The sequence below is a fragment of the Hemiscyllium ocellatum genome, chromosome 25, assembly GCF_020745735.1.
Source record: "Hemiscyllium ocellatum isolate sHemOce1 chromosome 25, sHemOce1.pat.X.cur, whole genome shotgun sequence".
NCBI lineage: Eukaryota > Metazoa > Chordata > Chondrichthyes > Orectolobiformes > Hemiscylliidae > Hemiscyllium > Hemiscyllium ocellatum.
This window is the reverse complement of record NC_083425.1, coordinates 34,824,917-34,845,937: the sequence shown is the minus strand read 5'-3', so window position 1 is coordinate 34,845,937 and position 21,021 is coordinate 34,824,917. Positions and strand designations below refer to the sequence as shown.

The following is a 21,021-nucleotide window of genomic DNA, read 5'->3' as shown; positions in this document are numbered from 1 at the left end:
GTCGACATGATAATAAAACATTGGGGGACACCAGAAGTGCAAACAATTCTAAGAAATCAAATGTCTATATAGTGAAGACTTCTTGTAATGACTGCTCACTATAAAACTAGTGATTATACTTAAGATGTGTTCTTTTTGTTTAGAATGCATATTGAGGACAGTTATAATGTGGGCTATTCTGAATGATATAAATGTTAATTGCAAAATAATGAGCTTTTCTGCAAATTCGAATGAAGTGTGGCACAGGACAAAGTTATATAGAAGGTGGAATGTACCCATTGTTGTTGGGCATTATCAATGGGTCTTCTGTAGAGATGTTGCAGTGAATTAAATGATATTCTGACTTGCAAGTATAGAAGTGAATGCAGAAGCTTAGTCCTCTCCAGGTCACAAAATGTTACTGCTGATTAACTGAGGCTAAGGCAATTCAGAATTGACAAGTCAGGAGAGCTGAACATTGAAATACACTTGCATATTTCAGAAACTAGCCGAGTACACAAGATTTTGAGATTGTTCTGAATTACTAACATGATATGGAAAGATAAACAATCAGATTACATGCTTTACAGGTGTGTAAATGGAATAATATTGACTGTCATAAGTGTACAGAGGGGTTGCTGGCCTACCTGTATAGTGACCTCCTTGCATGCTCCCGTGGTGATTGCACACGGCATACAAATCATACAAGTAGTTTTCATGATTACTTCCTGAAGGAAAACGTGGTCTCCGCCATGGTGACCAGTGGGATAAAAAATTCTTGGTGTTCTGAGTTCTTTTTGCTACATGAGGTGTCATATCGAGGCCACTTAGTGGGAATTTTACCAGAGTAGAGAGCTTAGTTCTTCTCTCTCCCATCTGAAAATTTAATTGTCACACATTAACTTTCAATGGCTTCTGTAATGTGCTAAAATCCCTAAAAATGAAAAATTAGGTATTAGCATAATTTTGTATGCAGGTTACTGATTTTCATCATCCTTTCAGTGCTTACAATTCACAGAGTGAAAGGAAAAGAGTCTATTCACATGAGGCTGACCAATTAAATCTCTTGCAAAGTGAACAGAATTACAAGTGTCGGCAACTCTACAAACAATAATTGCATTACTAGCTCCTCAACCCTTTAAATGTCAGTACAGGGTGTGTAATTAATTGTACTTTCTCTGTGTGTGTGAAATGCTTATGACACCAAAGAAAAACACCTCTGACCAATTCCATCAAGAGTATTAACAATGACCTGTTTAACATTCATTCACAGATGTGGACACTGCTGGCTAGGGAAACATTAATTCCCTCTCTCTCGTTGCCCTTGTGAATGCCTTCTTGGATCTCATTCAGTCCACATGGTATAGGTACACCCACGGCCCTGTTAGGAAACACGTTCTCTCCTAATCCAAAAAAATAAGTACTTACAGAGAATTCAAGTCGATACCTTGATGTTTGATCTTTACTTCAGTTCTGTAAAACCGTAATACATAGCAGCAGAGCAGGCCAGTCTTCCATCAAGTTTACTTCGCAATTTAATAAGACGATTGCTGGACTATGATCCTCAACTTCACTTTCCTACCTTTTTCCCATATATCTCAATTCCCCAACTGATTAGTTGTCATTAAATTTAAACCCATTAAATGTCCAATGCAAAGACAAAATTGTTATTATAAACAAAACTGTTTGAAGTGTGACTGTGTGTAAATGTTTGTAACTAGTTTAAATGAAATGAATGGTAGTTTTGCTAAAACAACAAAAGAACTTCATAATACTGTAAGATACATCGCTACAATCACAAAACAAAGTTTTAACTCAATACAGGGAAATGTAATTGATAGGACAAGGCCCTAGCTATGCACTGAAGTAGGCTGAATTAGGAATATTGTTGCAGTATTTTTTGATGTATTGTTTATAGCTCACTATTCCTAAAAATGAAACTGTATGAAATAGCCTATCTATAAATATAACCACACAATAACAAACACTTTATGCAGTTGCCAAAGAGAGTCAGTTTATACCAAACTATTCTCAAAGGAGCAAAAATTGTTAAATAAATTAATTATGCAGAATTTCATGCTGAAATACCTGTCGGAATCGCTTTAGATGAATTATAAGAATGTCAGGCAGCGTCCATAGATTAAGCTTGACCATCCCCTGCTGAAGATTTTTACAATGAGGGCATCGCCATGCATCATCTGGGGCTAACTGTAGAGAAACAAATGTATCACATTGACCTTCAAAGTTCTTGTCAGGCTGAAGGTATAACTTTCAACTGAAAATAAAATTTCATGTTAATTTAGATCCCTATTCACACTAATTGAGTGCACAGACATAATGTTGTCTGGCACCACAAGTTTATAATCAATAATTTATTATCAACAATTTGCTACTTATCAAATGCGTACAATATGAACATACAAACACATGAGCATGTGAACAAGCAACAAGCGTAGGTCATTTGCTCCTTTGAGCTTGCTCTGTCATTCAGTAAGATCATGGCTGATCTGAATTTAATCTCAACTTTACACTCCTCCATATCCCTGACAATTTTTAATCTGCTTGGTAATCAAGAATCTATTGACCTCTGCCATATTTATAGCTTCTGCACCCATTGCCCTTTGAGGAAGGGAATTCCAAAGTCTAACAACCCTTCAAGAAAAAAAGATGTGTCCTCACCTCAGTTTTAAATAGGTGCCTCTTGTTTTTCAACTCTGACCCCCACCTATAGATTCTCCCACAAGAGGAAATATCCTTTCAAAATCAACCTGTTCAAGTTTCCTCAGGATCTTTGATGGCTCAGTTAAGCCACCTTTAACTCTTCTGAACTCTAAAGGATATAGGCTTGGCTTGACTTGCCTTTCACCATGAGACAATTCACTCATTCCAACTGCCTCCAATACATTAACATGCTTCCATAAGTATGATGATCAGTACAGTACACAGTGCTCTAGATATAGTCTCATAAATGCCCTGTATAACTGAGGCATTAGCTCCACACTCTTGCATTCAATTTCCCTCACAATAAAGAAAGTCTGATTATTTGCTGGCCCTGCATACTTCTGAGATTTATGTGCGAGGAGATGCAGAGAGATCTGCATCTCAGAGTTCTGCAACCTCTCACCATTTCAATAAATGGCTTCTTTTTTATTCCTTCTGTCGAAGTGGACCATTTCCCATCTTCCCAAATTGTACTCTATTTGTCAGGTCTTAACCTATCCACATCTCTTTGTAAGCTCTGATGTCCTTTTCACAACTCACTTTTCTATCTATCTTTGTATCATCAGCAAACATAGCTACTATACCTTCAATCCCTTCATCCAATTATTTAATATAAACTGGAGAGAGGAGAGGACCCAGCAACGATACCTGTGGCACAGCACTTATGATACAGCTCCTGTGAAACGCCTCGAGCTACTTACTCTGTTAAATGTGCTAATTGCCACTACTGATCATTTTAAAAGATGCAGCTGAATTCTGTCTCTCACCAGTAATGGATGTACTGCCCTGTATTTGTTGGACAGTACAACTGTCCTCTTTACCTGTTCCTCCTTGGTGTATAGTTCAAAGCACTCGGCCAATGTACAGCTGTGTGCCTGCTGATGTGCCTGTTGTTGAATGCGAACACTCTCTCCATCCTGGACAACTTCTTCCTGAATATTTCCAAACAAGCTGTAAAGCAAAGACATACACTATTGCAGTTACACATTTTATTGAAGCCTTATTGATCTGGCAAATGGTGCATCAGAATACACTGCTTTGGAAAACCATTACAATTCAGCCACTTAATCCTAAACAATACTGGTAATTGTTGACGTAATCAACATCATTATCTTCCTGGTCAGTTTATGTCATATTAACCAACTTCTCTGTGAAATATTTAAAATAGAATTACATGGTTACCATCTCTCTTCTGAGCTTGTATTTGTGGTCATAATCGACAACTTAAACCTTTATAATTTTGAGAACTCCAAAATGGGCTCCTGACCTGCATTATCTGAGGTGAGAATGTACTGGCCGAGTTTGACTTCCATTTCAGGTGAGATGCCCAATCTCTATGTGAGCATATTGCTTATGCACTTTTGTAATCGTAGATCAATAGAAGTTGATTTGATTTGACAAAGTGCCTCTCAACTTATTCACTGATTAGATTAGATTCCCCAAAGCAATTTAGCAGGGCCAATTCACCTGACCTGCACATCTTTGGTGCTGTGGGAGGAAAGCGGAGCACCCAGAGGAAATCCACACAATGTGCAAACTCCACGCAGACAGTCACGCGAGGAGGGGATTGAACCTGGGACCTTGGTGCTATGCGGCAGCAGTTCTAACCACTGAGCCACCATGCTGCCCATGTTTTTTTACTGTCTTTACACTTATGTTTTTATCTGATGTGGGATATTACAGGTAATGAATTGAATCAATGCCATTTCACATTGTCCCACGGATGAAGAAATAATGTGGAAAATGTGAACTTGCCCCATGTTAGGCAAGAAGCAGTTCAGAGAAGCTTTACTAATCTAATGCCTGAAATGGATAGGTTGTCTTGTAAAGAAAGATTAGGCTTATATCCATGGTAATAAACATTCCTGAGAAGTGCAGACAGGATGGACGTTTCTCTTCAGAGTTTAAAACTAAAGTCACTGTTTAAAAATAAGATGTTGCTGTTTAAGACAGAATTTACAAGGACTGTTGCCTCACAAAGGTTTGAAAGTATTTGTATCTCCATTTCTCAAAAGGCAATGAAAATACAATCTTGACTATTCTTAAGATAAAGTTAGATACATTATTGATAAGCAAGGATGTGAAAGGTTTTTGGGAGTTGGTGAGAATGTGAAATAATCAGATCAGCCATGACCTTAATAGGGCTTGAGGGCTGAACGGCCTAATTCTGCTCCTAATTCACATATTTGCTTGTTCATCTTAGTCTTTCATTGATCTGACTACAAACTGGGTATGAGGCTGAGAGATCTGGTCCAGAATACAAGAGAGTTTCATCTTACCCTGTTGAGTCTTGTAACAGAGCAATCTGCATGGTGGGAGATGAGGCTTTTTGAAGAGTTTGCTGACATTTGAGGTAAGTGGATAGCTGTGTGAGAGACCTGAGTATAGTTGAGGCTACTAGTTTGGAACTCTGTAATTCTGAATTCTATTATGTGTAAGGAACTTGACCATCATACTTGAATCTTCAATGCCAGTTTGTTCACTGATGTTTCCATTCTCTCATATTTTCTCACTTATAAGATCCATCAGAAAACTCACTTTCGACATAAGCCACAACGCTCATTTTACATTTGAACATAATTCCACAACATATTCTTACTAATGAAAGCCGAAAACTGATTCAGTTCAGGTTCCTACATATATTGACTCACCTATCTTTTGTCTTTTGATCCCATTCCAGGACAAGTTTTATATGTGGGGGCCCACCTAGGCCACAGGAACGCAATGCCCTAAAAATAACAACTGCATGTTAGAACAATTCAACTCAACTTTTATACATGGCACTTACATTGAGGATGAACTTTCTTCACACACCTACTTAATTCAAACTTAGGAGGGAGCAGCAAATGAAAGTTGTCACATCATCAGTGCTGAAAAGTAATCTGTCAAAAGGTATTGTCCTCTGTGATTACATTGAAAGAGTGATACTTGTTTAACATTTGAGATAGCAGCCTTACTTTGGACATCTACTGAATCCTGATTGAGACTTACTAAGGCTGCCTCCCCGCAAGACAGTAACTGTCTATTCAATTGACATTGTTTGAGTGCTGGCTTGCTTTAGAACCTTGTAAACCTACTCATTACTGGTCCTGTCTAAATGATACAGTCCAAGAAACAAAAATTGATTTAATCTAAAAAAATTATGGATTTTAATTATGTGCACATTATAGTGCTGTTACATTCCTGCAGCACTGCTGTGACATCGTCTTGCACCAACTTAATGAAGTAAAACTGTCAATCCAATTTTTGTACTTTATCTGATTCTGGAATGAGGGTGGGAGAATGTTTGCTCCAAATTCGGTGCTGACACAACAATAATATTAAGCAGCTTTACTTCACCAATATAAACTGCAATTAAAAATGAACAGTGCTCTTAATGTGAAAGAAACATCCCTGAGCACTGCAGAGGCAGAATTACTAGAGATTGAGGATTAGGTGAAGGATTGGACTAGTGACCAAAAGAAAAATCAGGAACAGATTTTGAGGTCTCCGAAGGCAGGATGAGAAGTGCGGGACTAAGACATTAATGTAGAGTGTTGTAGATGTTATCTACTCAGGCAATCTCTTAGGAACGCCAGTGATTTGATTCCAATCCATTTTGATGGGCTCTGAGATCATTGATAAGTCCAATGCAGACTTTGCCATTTGTGGGCAGCTGGTATTGAAGGTTTGGGCAAAAAAAGCATTTGAGGTTTGTGTGGTCTCTCTAATGCATAATTCATTTTTAAAAAGTAACCTCATTTTTTTCTAGGAATCATTTTCTTTATTGCTTTGGTATTTCCTGCAAATGAATGAATGGCTTATGAAAGTTGGCACTGTTGGTGAGGGTACGTAACAGTGTTTTTAGAACTATTGTGTACAACTACGAGAATGTGTTAAACAAAAAAAAAAGGATATTATAGAAGTATATAAGATCATGAGAGGCATAGATAGGGTGAATGCACTCAGTCTTTTTCCCAAGGTTGGGGAGTCAAGGACTAGAGGGCATCAGTTTAAGGTTAGAAGGGAAAGAATAACTGGGAACCTGATGGAGCAACTATTTTACACAGAGGGTAGTACGCCTATGGAATGAGCTGCCAGCAGAAGTGGTTGAGGCTGATACACGAACAACATTTAACAGGCGTTTGGATCAAAATTGGGATAGGAAAGGTTTAGAAGGATATGGGCCAAGTGCAGGGAAAAGGCATTAGTGTTGTTGGACATTTTGGTCGGAATGGACCAATTTGGGCCAAAGGGCCTTTCTTCGTGCTGAAGCACTCTATAACTCTGGATGTTGGAACTCAGAAACAAAAACATAAATTGCTGAGGCAACTAAGCAGGTCTGGCACTATCAGTGGAGAAAAAGACTCTTCTGTGTTTTGAAGAAGGGTCGCTGGACTTGAAATGTCAACTTTGCTTAAAACAGATGCTGACAGACCTGCTGAGTTGTCCCAGCAATTTCAACTTGTGTTTAAGAGAATGTGTTATTTGCTTACATAACAAAATGTTAAAACCCGGGGTTTTGGCTTTAAAGGGCAGACATTTCCTTAGCCTACAGGACAATGATTACACAGAAACACAGAACCTTGCAGCAGAAGTAGGCCATTCAGTCCCTTTCAATGGCCAATCCTGTATCTAAGTACCATATTCCAACTTTCGTCCTATACAGGTATCCCCCGTTTTTCAAATGTTCGCTTTATGCCACTTCACTTTTATAAAAGCCTTACACAAGTACCTGTTTTCGTGATTCCAAAGCGGACTTTTGTTTTTCCCATATAAACCATATATAAATGGTGTCTTTGCTTTACACCATTTTTGGCTTACGAAAGGTTTCCTGGGAATGCTCTACTTTCGGATAGCGGGGGACACTTGAACCCCCAACTTCCCATCTTTTTTGCACCAGCTTGACTCAAAACATTCTGATGGCTCACCACCTTCTGAAGGACTATTAGGTTTCGGTAGTGAATTCTGACCTTGCCAGAGAGATACCATACCCCACGAACAAATAAAAATACAATAAGACATGGCAGTGATAAGTATTACAGCAGAACTAAGAGCAGATCGTGTTGGTGGGAAAATAGGAGTGACATTTGAAGCTCAGCATTAAGGTTACGCAACAATAACGAACAAGCAAACACAAACCCGGGTAGTCAAAGCAAGAATGTGACTACTGATTGCCTACACATTTGGAATTCAAACAGAATTTAATGTGCAAATGCTTTTTACAACCTGTTTAATTCAATGTTTATTAAAATCATAAAATCCCTACAGTTTGGAAGCAGGCCATTCAGCCCATCAAGTCCACGCTGAATCTCCGAACAGCGTCTCATCCATCCCTCCCCACCCCCACCCTATTCAATTCCTGTGACACTGCATTTCCCATGGCTAACCCACCTAGCCTGCACACACTGGGCAATTTAGCATGGCCAATGTGTCTAACCTGCACATATTTGGATTGTGGGAGGAAACCGGTGCACCCAGGGAAAACCCACGCAGACATGGGGCGAATGTGCAAACTCCACACAGACAGTCGCCCGAGGATGGAATCAAACCCAGGTCCCTGGCACTCTGAGGCAGCAGTGCTAACCACTGAGCCACCGTGCTGCCCGCCTTAGACACAGGTGCATTCATTATCCTGGGAACATTCACAGGATGACAGTCAGAAACTCAATGACCTTCTGTGTGGTGAGGTAGCCAAAGCTAGATGACCAGTAAACCCTCCCAAGCTCTGCTTCGATGATGCTTGTGAGATGTGACATGAAGGCCCTAAACATAGTGTATTGCACTTGGCAATTACGAATGGATACACAGGAAAGTGGCAACATTTCCTGGGGCCCGCCATGCATCACCATGTTGACCAGTGGCTATAGCATTTTGGCAAAGGATGCCAACACCAAAAACAGCGACCGATATTGATACTTGGTAACTCTGTGTGCAACACTTTTGACAGAAGCTGTCTCTCAAGAATTGGATCTTTTCAGCTATCAGGAAAGGTGTGTCGCATTATGCCTCACCAGTTTAGTGCAGAACAACAACTTCTGGGGAGTGCTTACAGCTGCAATTGTACAGGAAGTGGTGGAAAGTAGGTTGTTCAAGATTTGTTTAAAAAACATCTAACCTTAGAAGTAACTATGGCATGGGTAAGGATGAATTAAACTGGTTTGAATTTCACTGCGCCCTTCCTGGAAGCCATTTCAACCATCTTAAATGGTTCTTTGGAAACTTTGAATTCTACATGTAAACAATATGCTCTTTGAAAGTAATAATGACTACATGGTTGCCTTCAGCAGATAAAAGTCTGATCAACATCTATAGTCAGAACTGAGTACATTATAAATATACTGTGTATTTTGATGCACTGTAAATTGAAATTTCAAGCTGAGATGTAACATATACATGGAGAATTAAGACACTTCAAAGTCAAAGTGTCTAAAATGAACATTAAATACTTTGAACAATGACTTCATAAAGGATGAAAATAAATACCTGCACTAATCTCAACCACTATCATTTAGAGGGTGGTGGGGAGAACAATAAGGAAATCTAAATGGCCAAGTTGAATTTTACTGAGTTTCATCGATTCAGGGTAACTACATTTGTGTTTACATTTAATTAAGTTGTTAAGTCTAAGACAACTTAGACTTTACATGCTGTGTTACAGCAGTGAGATCAATCATAATGACATCACCAGAGTGGCTGTGTCCAGCCAGCAGCATAAGGTTGGCAATATAAAAGTGCTTCAGGGAAGGCTGACAAATCTACTCTGCTATCTGTCCCTCTGTTAAATTGAGTGTACAGCTCTTTCCGTTTGTGAATTTTTAGTTCATAGATTGTTATCTTTTCAGATGACTGTGATTTTTGGTTTGCTCCCTGACTGATTTCTCAAATGTCTGCCATTTGATAATAACTCTGGGGAGTCGTTAATTCATGCAGCAAACGATTTAAACTCTCCACCTCAAGCATTATTAAAAATGGACAGTAAATAAAATACAAGTTGGAAATAAATCAGATAATCCTCAAAATCAGACACAGCGATTGTGATACATGAACGCAGGGACACTGTTGAAAATCCAGGCACGAGTCTGTTTTTTCTGATTATTGATTTGCTCTCTACATCAGCAGAAGAGCCAATATTGGCTCACCATCACCTTCTCAAGGGCAATTAATGATGGGTAACAAAGCCTGGCCCAGTCAGCAACACCCACACCCCATGACCAAATAAATGACAAAATATGTAGTGACTTCCCATCATGATTTAAAGCTAGACTGCACACCTAAATGGGAGGTGCATTCTGGTTATAACTGGTGCTGAGAATCATGCCAGAAGTGAATATGTCCTGGGAAACTGCAAGGAATGGTACAACATGAGACAGAGCAGGTTTTCAGTCTGTGTGCTGGAGGTGCTGATGGAGGAAAACAAGAGAAATGCACCGTTGCAAGCATTACACTCAAGTCAAGTTGGCAAACACTGTCAACTATTCAACCAAGATATGCGCATCAACCAAACACAATGTACCACAATGACACATTCCTGTGCCCTTGCTGAACAGACACAGGTAGGAGCTATCTGTAAGGGGCAGTTGTATCTGCATGTTTGAACACTCCTAGTATGAGACTGAAATCAGTGACAATATTCACATCTCCAATATGGTTCTATACAACTGCAAGCTAATTTGTTAAATACAAGAGAGGCTTATCCAATTTTGATAATGTTCTCATCTAATGCTTAAATATACACATTATTAAAACTCACTGGAACCTGATTAGGATCAGGAATAGAAGCCAAACCTCCCTTTCTAATTTTAGAAACTTGCATCTATCTCATCAAAGATTAGCTGACTCTCTGGAAAACAACCTGTGATCTTCCTGATCTATACAGTTAGTGATTCTCTCAATAAAATTGTTGAACTGTCAATGAGTTACAAATTTAATTAGTCATGCTTAGAATAATTGTATCCATGATTGACAGACGTGCTTTATACCAAGCGTCTTAAGCTGGGACTGTGGTATGCACTTCTGTCTTTCCATTGTGTAAATATTTAACATAAGGTATAAGGTCCCAAAATGTATCACATGCAATCAATTGGCTAAATAAAATTTAAAGATTATTAGAAATCTATAAATCCTCCAATAACTTATAAATCCTTCTCTGATTGTACAAGAGTGCGTCAAGATTTTTATTGATTATTGATTGACACTTTACACTGCCCTTTGCCATATGTAATACTCTGTGCAATTCTGTGCGTAGATTAATTTTGTTTTGTTTCTTAAATTTGTTGTTAAGATGGTTACATAACTGGCTTTCTGCCAATAGGTGGAGCTGAAGCAACTTATAAAGAAACTTAGTGGTTCAAAACTCAGTATGATATGTCACATTAAAACTCATTGAGCATGGAGAGTGACTACAAAATACCTGCCACAAATTGAGGTTCTACCTAACATCATCCATCTCAGCATACAGCTCATTCACACAAATCAAAGTTGCCATTTTTATTATGATAGAAATTTAGGAATGATCCATTATATGTCATAGGATGCATTAAGTCTGATTGGATAGAGAGGTGATCCTAAATGTTGTTTATTTTAAACGGCCATATATAATACACATTATAAAAGGGGCAAGAATAGATTTAAAACATGACAATACCTATGTTATTAAAATGGTGCCAAATGAAAATTCTTCAATTTATAAGGCACACAAACTCCAGACCTCCTAAACAGATACTGTACTTATAAAATTCATTCATTATAGTAATACAATAAACACAGTGTGTAATTTGCAGACATCAAGGCCCATAAACAGCCATGTGATAACGATGAGATCATTTACTCTGCTGATGTTGGTCGAGTGACACATCTTGACTGGGATCCCCTGACTTTTCTATATATACTGCCTGGGGATATTTTACGTCCACCTGAGAAAAAAGCTTGAACCAGCATTAATGAATCATCTGAAAGACGGCACATCTGACAGTAAAGCACTCCCTCTTCTTCACTAGACTGCCAGCCCAGATTTGTTGCTCAAATCTCTGAAAATATATAATAATCAAATAATAAACCATAATATTTAATTACAATAAAATTAGTTTGAGGAAGCATGGTTAATTGAAGGCTCTTTGTGAATACAAGTAGTTCTTATTATTCCTATAAACTGCACCATGGCAGTTTTTCTAGCTTTTAAAACTATGTAACCTACAGTAGTTGCCATATTATAGTCAAAGTCATTTTACCACAGGACTGCACATTCTGGCTATTAACATCTATTAACTGCTTAAACTAATTTGTAATTTTGTTTGATGCTTTGTTCCTCAGAAACTGAGATTTCTGCTTCATAGGATAATGGTTTTGAAAGGGTAAATGCTGAAAATTGCAACAAACTCCTCTCAATCTGATGATGCCACAACGAATGGCATGGGGAAAAACAGAATAGTTCTGGATTTCAAAGGACACAGACCATTGAGATCTCCTCCAATCTCAGTAACAATGTCCAATTTACTAATGTAACTTGTACCTAATTGCTTTCATGCAAGAAAATAGCATTTTCTCATCAGCCTATCGGTAGCTTTTCGCTCCTACTTCAAATCAAGTTGATGCTGCAGACCGATTCAGAGGAGGGGGCTAGCGGCAGCTATTTACCCAAACACATCTCAACAGTGGTTGATATTGCATGCTCAAGTGACCATTTTTAACATCCCAAAATTAGGTTTTAAACAAAATGAAGAATGAATTGTTTCACAATAAGTCATTATCCGTTTCTTTTAATAGTTTAATGGCCATATTCTCCCAAAAACTAGGGATTGCATTTAGTAAATTAGCTCAGTGCAATAACTCACAGTGGAAATGATGACATTTTCCTTTACCTAACATTTGGATTGTAAAACTTCCTCATGGGAAATGCAAATAATTTCCTGATATATTAGTACCCTTTATTATTACCTTTTGTTAGCCTTTTTTACTTTGTGCTCTATTAACTTGAAAAAGTTATTTTAAATGCAGGATGGGAAAGACAGCTAGGAAGATCAGATAGCTAGAGAGAGAAGGAGACAGAAGCAAACAGACAGGGCTGAGAGACAGAGAGAGATCTAATAAAGAGAGTGGAACAAATTTTAATACTCACTGACAGATGAATAATTTGGAGTCAAAGGTCATCCATATTTACAACCAGGGGAAAAAAGTCTTACATTTTTAAAAAAAGTCAGTTGAATTTTAAAACAAATTATTTTTATCTATTAGCTGGCAAAGATCAATAGTAATTAAATATCCCTTAAATAGTATTTTTTAACATCTGAGGCAAAGGAGCAAAGCAAAGCATAAATGAAACAAATAATGTGCAAGGCAGACAGATGGGTTTTCATTGTAATCGATTCCTTTTAAAACAGGTAAATTTTGACAGAAAGTGGAATCTCTGAGAATAGCAGATCTGAATGAAAAGAGAAGAACGATGGTTGGAACACCATCAACTGAGGGTAAGCAGGAATAGAAATAGGTCATTCATTCTCTTTAACCTGTTCCACAATTGAATTAGAGTGTTGCTTATCTGTATCTTAATTCCCTTTACCGGTCTTGGTTCCATTCCTTAATACCTTTGTATAATAAAAAGGCCATCAATCTTAGTTTTGACATTCTGAATTGGCTGAGCTTCAACAGTTTTTTGGGGAGACAGCTCCAAATTTCCTTTAGACCTGAGAGGTCATATGATGTCGGAGCAGAAGTCAGCCATTGCACATCAAGCCTGCTCCACCATTGAATAAAATCATGGCTGATCCAATAACTGCCAATTCCACATACTCAATTCTTCCCCATATCCCTTACTGATTAAACATAGGGCTATTTCAGTATTGAATATGCTTAACAATGGAGCCTGTTCAGCCCTCTATGGTAAACAATGCCAGGGACTCACGACCCTATGAGAGAAGAAACTCCCCCTCATCCGTGTTTTAAATAGGCCATATCTTTCTGAGATTATGCTGCCTGGTGTTAGATACTTACACAAACGCAAAACAACCCCTTTGCATCTGCCCTATCTGAACTCCTAACAATCCAACCTGTTTCAAAAAGGTTGCCCTTCATTCAAGTAAGTCCAGTGTTGGGCTCCCAACACTGATCCTTGTGGCACTGCACTCGTTATATTTACCATTCTGAAAATGAACACCTTGAGACCAAAAGAAATAGTAACAGAAGGAAGGTGTTTGACCTCTCAAGTCTGCTCCACCATTCAATAGGCTCACAGATGATCTGATGTCCACTTTCCTGTCCTTTCCCCTACTGATCAAGAGGAGAAAGTTGTCCCAGAGGTGTTCTCTGAAGCGTTCCGCAAGTAGACGGCCTTGTCCCAGAGGTGTTCTCTGAAGCGTTCCGCTTGACCAACCAACCCAACCACCCCGTGGCTCAACACTTTAACTCCCCCTCCCACTCCATCAAGGACATGCAGGTCCTTGGACTCCTCCATCGCCAGAACATAACAACACGACGGTTGGAGGAAGAGCGCCTCATCTTCCGCCTGGGAACCCTCCAACTACAAGGGATGAACTCAGATTTCTCCAGTTTCCTCATTTCCCCTCCCCCCACCTTGTCTCAGTCAATTCCCTCAAACTCAGCACCGCCCTCCTAACCTGCAATCTTCTTTCTGACCTCTCCGCCCCCACCCCACTCCAGCCTATCACCCTCACCTTGACCTCCTTCCACCTATCACATCTCCATCACCCCTCCCCCAAGTCCCTCCTCCCTACCTTTTATCTTAGCCTGCTGGATACACTTTCCTCATTCCTGATGAAGGGCTTATGCCAAAAATGTCGAATTTCCTGTTCCTTGGATGCTGCCTGACCTGCTGCGCTTTTCCAGCAACACATTCTCACCTATTGATCAAGAGTCTATCTATTACAGCTTTAAATATACACAAGGACTCTGCCTCCACAGCTCTCTGTGGCAAAGAGTTCCAAAGACTCTGAGAGGGAAAATTTCTCCTCATCTCAGTCTTAAATTGGGGCTCCTTAATTCTGAGACTATGCACTCTGGTGCTAGTCTCTTCTATAAGGAGAAACATCCTTTTACCTGTCAAGCCTCTTAAGAATCCAATGTCTCAATGACATCACCCCTCATTCTTCCAAATTCCAACGAGTCCCAGCCTTAATCATTGTTCGCAAAACAATACTCCCATACCAAGAATGATCCTAGTAAACCTTCTCTGAACTGCCTCCAACAAAATAATATTTTCCCTTAAATAAGGGGATCAAAATGGAGGGTGGCATAGTGGCTCAGTGGTCAGCACTGCTGCCTCACTGACAGAGAACCGGGTTTGATTCCACCCTCGGACAACTGTCAATGTGGTGTTTGCACATTCTCTCTAAGTCTGCATGGATTTCATTCAGTTGCTCTGGTTCCTTCCATAATCCAAAGATTTGCAGGTTAAGTGGATTGGCCATAGTAAGTTACCCATAATGCCCAGGGATGTGTAGGTTAGGTGGATTAGTCATGGGAAATGCAGGGTTACAGGGATTCAGTGAGGGTGTGGGCCTGGACGGGATTTCTTTGCAAATCAGTGTAAACTCGATGGACCAAATGGCCTGCTTCCACATTGTATGGATTCTACGATTCTATAAAACTGCTGACAGCACTCCAGATGTGGTCTCACCAGCACCTTGTCCAGTTGCAGTAAGTTGTATCTATTCTTATAGTTTATCCAAGTTTTCATTGTGTATTAGTTAATCAATCCTCTAATCCATACTAATATACCAGACCCCAACACCATGGGGTCTTATTGAGTAACCTAAAATGCAGTATATTATCAAATATCTTATGAAAATCCAAATATATTTCATCCACTGAGTCATAGAGTGACACAGAATGGAAGCAGACCCTTTGGTCCAACCGGTCCAAGCTAGCCATTATCCGAAACAAAACGAGTACCATTTACCTACGCTTGGCCCATATCCCTCCAAACATTTCTTAGTCTTGTACTTATCCAAATGTATTTTCAACATTGTAACTGTACCTGCATCCGTCACTTCCTCTAAAGTTCATTCCACACATGTACCACTTTGTGTAAAACAATTGCCCCATGTCTTTTTTTAAAATCTTTCTCCTCTCACCTTAAAAATATGCCCCCTGGTCTTGAAATCCCCTACCCTGTACTTCTCATGGTTTTATAAATCTTGATAAGGTCATCCCTCAACCTCCTATGTTCCAGTGAAAAAAGTCTCAGCCTATCCAGCCTCTTCTTATAACTCAAACACTCCATTCCTGGCAACATCCTGGTAAATTTCTTCTGACCAGCTTAATAATATCCTTCCTAAAACAGGGCAACCAGAACTGCCCACAGTACTCCAGAAGACGTCTCACTAATGTCCTGTACATAGGATCCCCTTTATCTATCTGATTTGTTACCTCCGTAAAGAATTCTAATAAATCTGTCAAGCCCGATTTCCCCTCATGTCTCTGCTTGACTCTATCTTGTATTTTGAAATTCTCTGCTATTACATCCTTCACAATAGGCTATACCACTTTCCCAATAAATGGCGTTAAGCCAACTGGTCTAATGTTACCCTTTTTTAATCTCCTTATTTGAATAAGGGTACTTCATTGGCTGTTTTCCAATCCTTTGAGACTTTTACAGGATCAAAAGACATTGGAAGGTTAGTACCAATGTCTCCACAATCTCTATAGCTATTTCTTTTAATAAATTAGGATGAAATCCATCAGTTCCAGGGGACTTTTGATCTTTAGCCCTATTAGTTTCTCTTGTACTATTTTTGTCTAATAATAGTTATTGTTTTTATTTCCTCTCCACCTTTTGCAGCTTGAGTATTTAATAATTTTGGGATGCTATTAGTGTCTTCTACTGTGAAGACTGATGCAAAGCATTTATCAAACCCTCTGTCACTTGCTGCTTCCACATGAATATTTCTCTTGTCTCATTCTCTGAAGAGCCTTCATTCACTTTGGCCTTTCTCTTCCATTTTCTATATTTAAAGAGGCTCTTGCTTGTCTCTGCATTACCTTTTAGTTTACCTTCAAAGTTTATTTTCTCCATTTTTTTAGTGATCTTTTGTTGGTTTTTAAAACTTTCTCAATCCTCTGGCTTATCACTAATCTTTGCCAAGTTATATGCTTTACCTTTCAATTTGATGCCTTTGTGTCAAGAAATGCTTCATGATATTATCCCAGAACATTGCTTGATTTTTGAAAGTTATGCCCCCTTTTGGATTCATCCACCAGAGAAAATAGATTTGCTCTATCTCCTCCCATCAAATCCTCTAAATACCGTAAAAACATTAATTAGAGCTTCATTTATTCTTTTCTACTCAAAGGCTGTTTGACCTCTCTTTATAATTTAACTCTTTACTGCTGGCACAAATCAATGCTATCGACCCTGTTCACGGTCATTATAGCCTACACTGGTAAGGACAATGGGTAGAATATATAACAAACAAGAGATTTGCCATCATCTCATTTATGCTTCCTTCGATATTGATGCATTTTGACTTACCAATTAAACCAAATGAGCTCCACAGGTTTTGCAGCCTGAAGCAGAAACAATAAATCCAACAGCAGTCCACAAAGCCCAGGAAAAGTAGGTCCCTCGTGGACCAATCATGATTGGGTCATTGAAAACTTCAAGCACAGCAAGCTACAGAAATATGCGTCAACAGGTGCATTCTAGTAATACAAAATTACTATCAAATATGAAGTTCATATGCGTGGGCAATGAGTTGTATAATCCATTTTCTGATCCAAGTCAACTAGATTACAATGAATTATGCTTTTGCATTCTAAAAAATTTGTTTTCAAAGGAGCAGCACTTCGAAAGCTAGTGCTTCCAATTAAACCTGTTGGACTATAACCTGGTGTTGTGTGATTTTTAACTCTGCTTTCAAAAAGTATTTGCTTCACATTAGGGATTATTGGAAAAAACATTGTTTCCAAACATGGCTGTATGATTATTGAAAACAAAAATTACAATGGTACATCAGTATGGGGTTATGGAGTATCTGAAGGGCTGTTCATTTAACTTGCACAAAAGCAGAAATTCTTGTCCTGTTCTAATTTCAATGAAATATTAGTTGTAAGGAAAAAGCATTAAACATCAGGATACAGAAAGCTGGAAGCTTTCTTCATGGCAAAATGGTTAAGAAAATAATTTTCATTCTCTGGTCCTCTCATTCAGGAACTAGAGACTGACTACAGATAAACTGACAAATCAATTTTCCAGACTTCTACTGTAAGTTACATTTAAATAATAATTGAAAATGCAGCATTTGCAAGTTTGCCAATGCAGTATGGGTATCACAATTAGTGCAACAGAAAATTATTTGAAACGTATTATTGGACATTGTGCAAGGCTCCAAACTCTTGACTATAGGTGGACAATGTGACTGGGTCAAATTACCTCAAGCCGATGCTCTCAGTGAAATACATATTGAGTGCTGAAGATAAACTTCAAGCATGTGTGCAGTGAGTTGAAATAAGGAATGAATTAGTTGTCAGATTTGATAAAGCATGATGATTATGACAGCAATGACAAGACAACACCTTGCTCAACTGAAGCTTATGTTCAGCTTTATTGAAATGTCTTGCAATTTTCTCTATCCTGCAGAGAACATTATTAGATCCGCTGGCAGTAGAAATAGGGGCATGGAGTCCGGTTGTTCAAGACTTGGAAAACTGAAAGCTAGTGGTAAAACAGACTGGGAACCAACACACGAGAACCTTACATTAGTTCTGAATGTGACAATAGCTTTCGATACTTATGAAAGCCAGGTAACACCGACATGACGAGACCAGGTGATAGAAGGAGCTGAATGGTGCTCTAAATACAGCAAGAGAAATTGGAAACAAGTCAGTGATTGAATCAAAGGTTAATTAGATTTTTAATGATAAAATACCTTAATGGAGGTCCTGGCACCACTATAAACAATAAGCTTTTAAGCTAATGCTATTTTACTATATATTAGATTAGATTATTAGATTAGATTAGACTTACAGTATGGAAACAGGCCCTTCGGCCCAACAAGTCCACACCGACCCGCCGAAGCGCAACCCACCCATACCCCTACATTTACCCCTTACCTAACACTACGGGCAATTTAGCATGGCCAATTCACCTGACCCGCACATCTTTGGACTGTGGGAGGAAACCGGAGCATAGTCCATTTAGACATGTTTTCTTTGCTGCAGTGTTTGAAGTTATCCTATAGGGTCTTGCCAATGCAGCCAGTGTTGATGTGGCAAATTCAACTGTGATTTTTTTCTTTCGAAACATTATCCAGAGATCAACAGTAAAATTACCAAATCGTTAGAATTTCCCATTTTCACCAAGACTGAAATCAGCCACATGATGGGGTCTAGGATAGGCCAGGGGTATGATTTAGAGGACAAAAGCCACTTCCAAAACAGATATCACAACAAATTACTTTAACTGCTCTCCCAATCCAAGGAATATTTTGTTTTAATCTAGCATTTCTCCAGCATGGTTTAGACTTGCTGATTTCCACAATAATTTGGATTTCCCCATGCTGCCCATCATGAATTTATTCTTAAAGCACAGGCAAGTTTTATATCTTCATATATAATTCCAATTTTTGAAATAAATATTTAGTACAAACTCTAGATGAAATATAACCCCACTGAGAATAGTAAACAGAAAAAAAAACAGACTTCTTGAGCTGGATTTTAGACTATAAGACACAAGAGCAGAATTAGGTCATTTGGTCCATTGAGTCTACTCCACCATTTGATCATAGCTGAATGTTTCTCAACCACATTCCTATGCCTTCTCCCTGTAACCTTTGAATCTCTTATCAACCATGAACCTACCTCTGCCTTAAAGACACTCAATGACCTGGCCTCCATAGCCTTCTGTAGCAATGACTTCCATTTTCATTTCCCAAGGGAGATGCTTTCCAAAATGCTTAGGTTTGCTGTAATAATAATGATCCCGGTCTTCCTGGCTCCACACTACTTTTGTGCAGCCATTTTTAAGAGGCACACTCCTAGACACAAACTGATTCTCCAACAATAGGAAATCTTCATAAATCTGAATATATATGTACACGAGGCATGTACCTGGTGGGGTAGAGTGCTTCTTCCAAGCTCCAGTCAGTACAAACCTCTTCACTAACTTGGCTCCTTGGTAAACATATAGTTTCTTTGTGCAAATGCTGACAGTGTGAAGGGTGAGGATTGACAAGGCCACAAGCCTGCTCAACAAGCAAGGTAGCCATACTGACTGATACCAGCAAAACTGACCAGGGTAGCCAATCAGGGCTGAAGTCAAAAGGGGATCAACTCAAAAAACCACACACTTGTCCCATGCATGTCGCTGGTGAAAAGCTAAACATTTGCACCTTATTGCTTGCGTAAGAGACAGCAATACTGTGGTGGGAGTTGCATTTCATTGGTAGCTGCAACCAAGTGACAGACACTGATTTGCACATGAGACACCCAATGGACATGTATGGCACCCTACCTTGTCTGTAGTGTCAATTTACAATGCTAATGCTCAGTCATGGCAGCATTAAACATTGAATTGACAGTTGTAAGCCAATCAGTAATGTAACCTTCAATAATTTGATTTTTCCTGTCTGGCAAGTTCCAATTTCTGTATAACACTGCTAACAATGCAATCCATGCTATGAGTCTTTTCTTATGTTACTGAGGCAGTTTTATATTGTCATACTGACACAACAAATGGTGAAAATGGACTCCAAAGATGTATAGAACAGTATCCTTTGCTCCCTAATAAGGCAAAGAACTTACATTGCTTAACTCTAAACAATAAAGATCACAAAGTTCCATATTTAATTCGTGGTCGTGTTGGATTCATTTCACTGAAACTCATGTGCTAATTTGGGCAAATACAACTGGATTCAAAACGGGAATTCAGATTCCTGACTAGCATCCAAAATATGCTCATGGTAATGTAGGTTGATAACAATGGTGAGGGATTAGAATAGCTTTCTGACATGAAAATGGATTGCTGGAAGAAAGTATCAAAGGACTGTCTTCAACACAGGAAAGGATAAAGCCAACACTGATGCCATACAGGTATTTAAATTCCCCCAGCACCACTGTGACTCAACAGTGAAGGTAACAGAATTCTGGGGCCAAACAGATCCATTCATTTAACTGTTAATCCTTATTGAGGGGATTTACCAGAATCCCAAAGATAAATGAAAGTAGCTTATATGAAATGAATGATATGTATTATCATAATATTTCAGATATTTGTAGTCCAAATTCAAAAGTGCGAGAAATAATATAATCCTACATTGCAAAATCTTTGAACAAACTAAACTGCCTCTGCTGCATTTGACCTAGATTGTATTAATTAAAATGCAATGTTAT

At 38.8% G+C, this 21,021-nt stretch overlaps 1 protein-coding gene across 1 annotated transcript in view; it reads right to left on the bottom strand.

Moving 5' to 3' along the window:
* The window catches only part of usp43a (ubiquitin specific peptidase 43a), a 438,498-nt gene that overhangs the window by 13,759 nt on the left and 403,718 nt on the right, over positions 1–21,021 (bottom strand). The window contains exons 10-13 of the mRNA XM_060844205.1: positions 5,352–5,429; positions 3,522–3,651; positions 2,068–2,187; positions 627–855 (exon numbers count right to left, since the gene is read on the bottom strand). Of these exons, the coding sequence (XP_060700188.1) occupies positions 627–855; positions 2,068–2,187; positions 3,522–3,651; positions 5,352–5,429 (557 nt within the window). The remainder of the gene's footprint in view (positions 1–626; positions 856–2,067; positions 2,188–3,521; positions 3,652–5,351; positions 5,430–21,021) is intronic.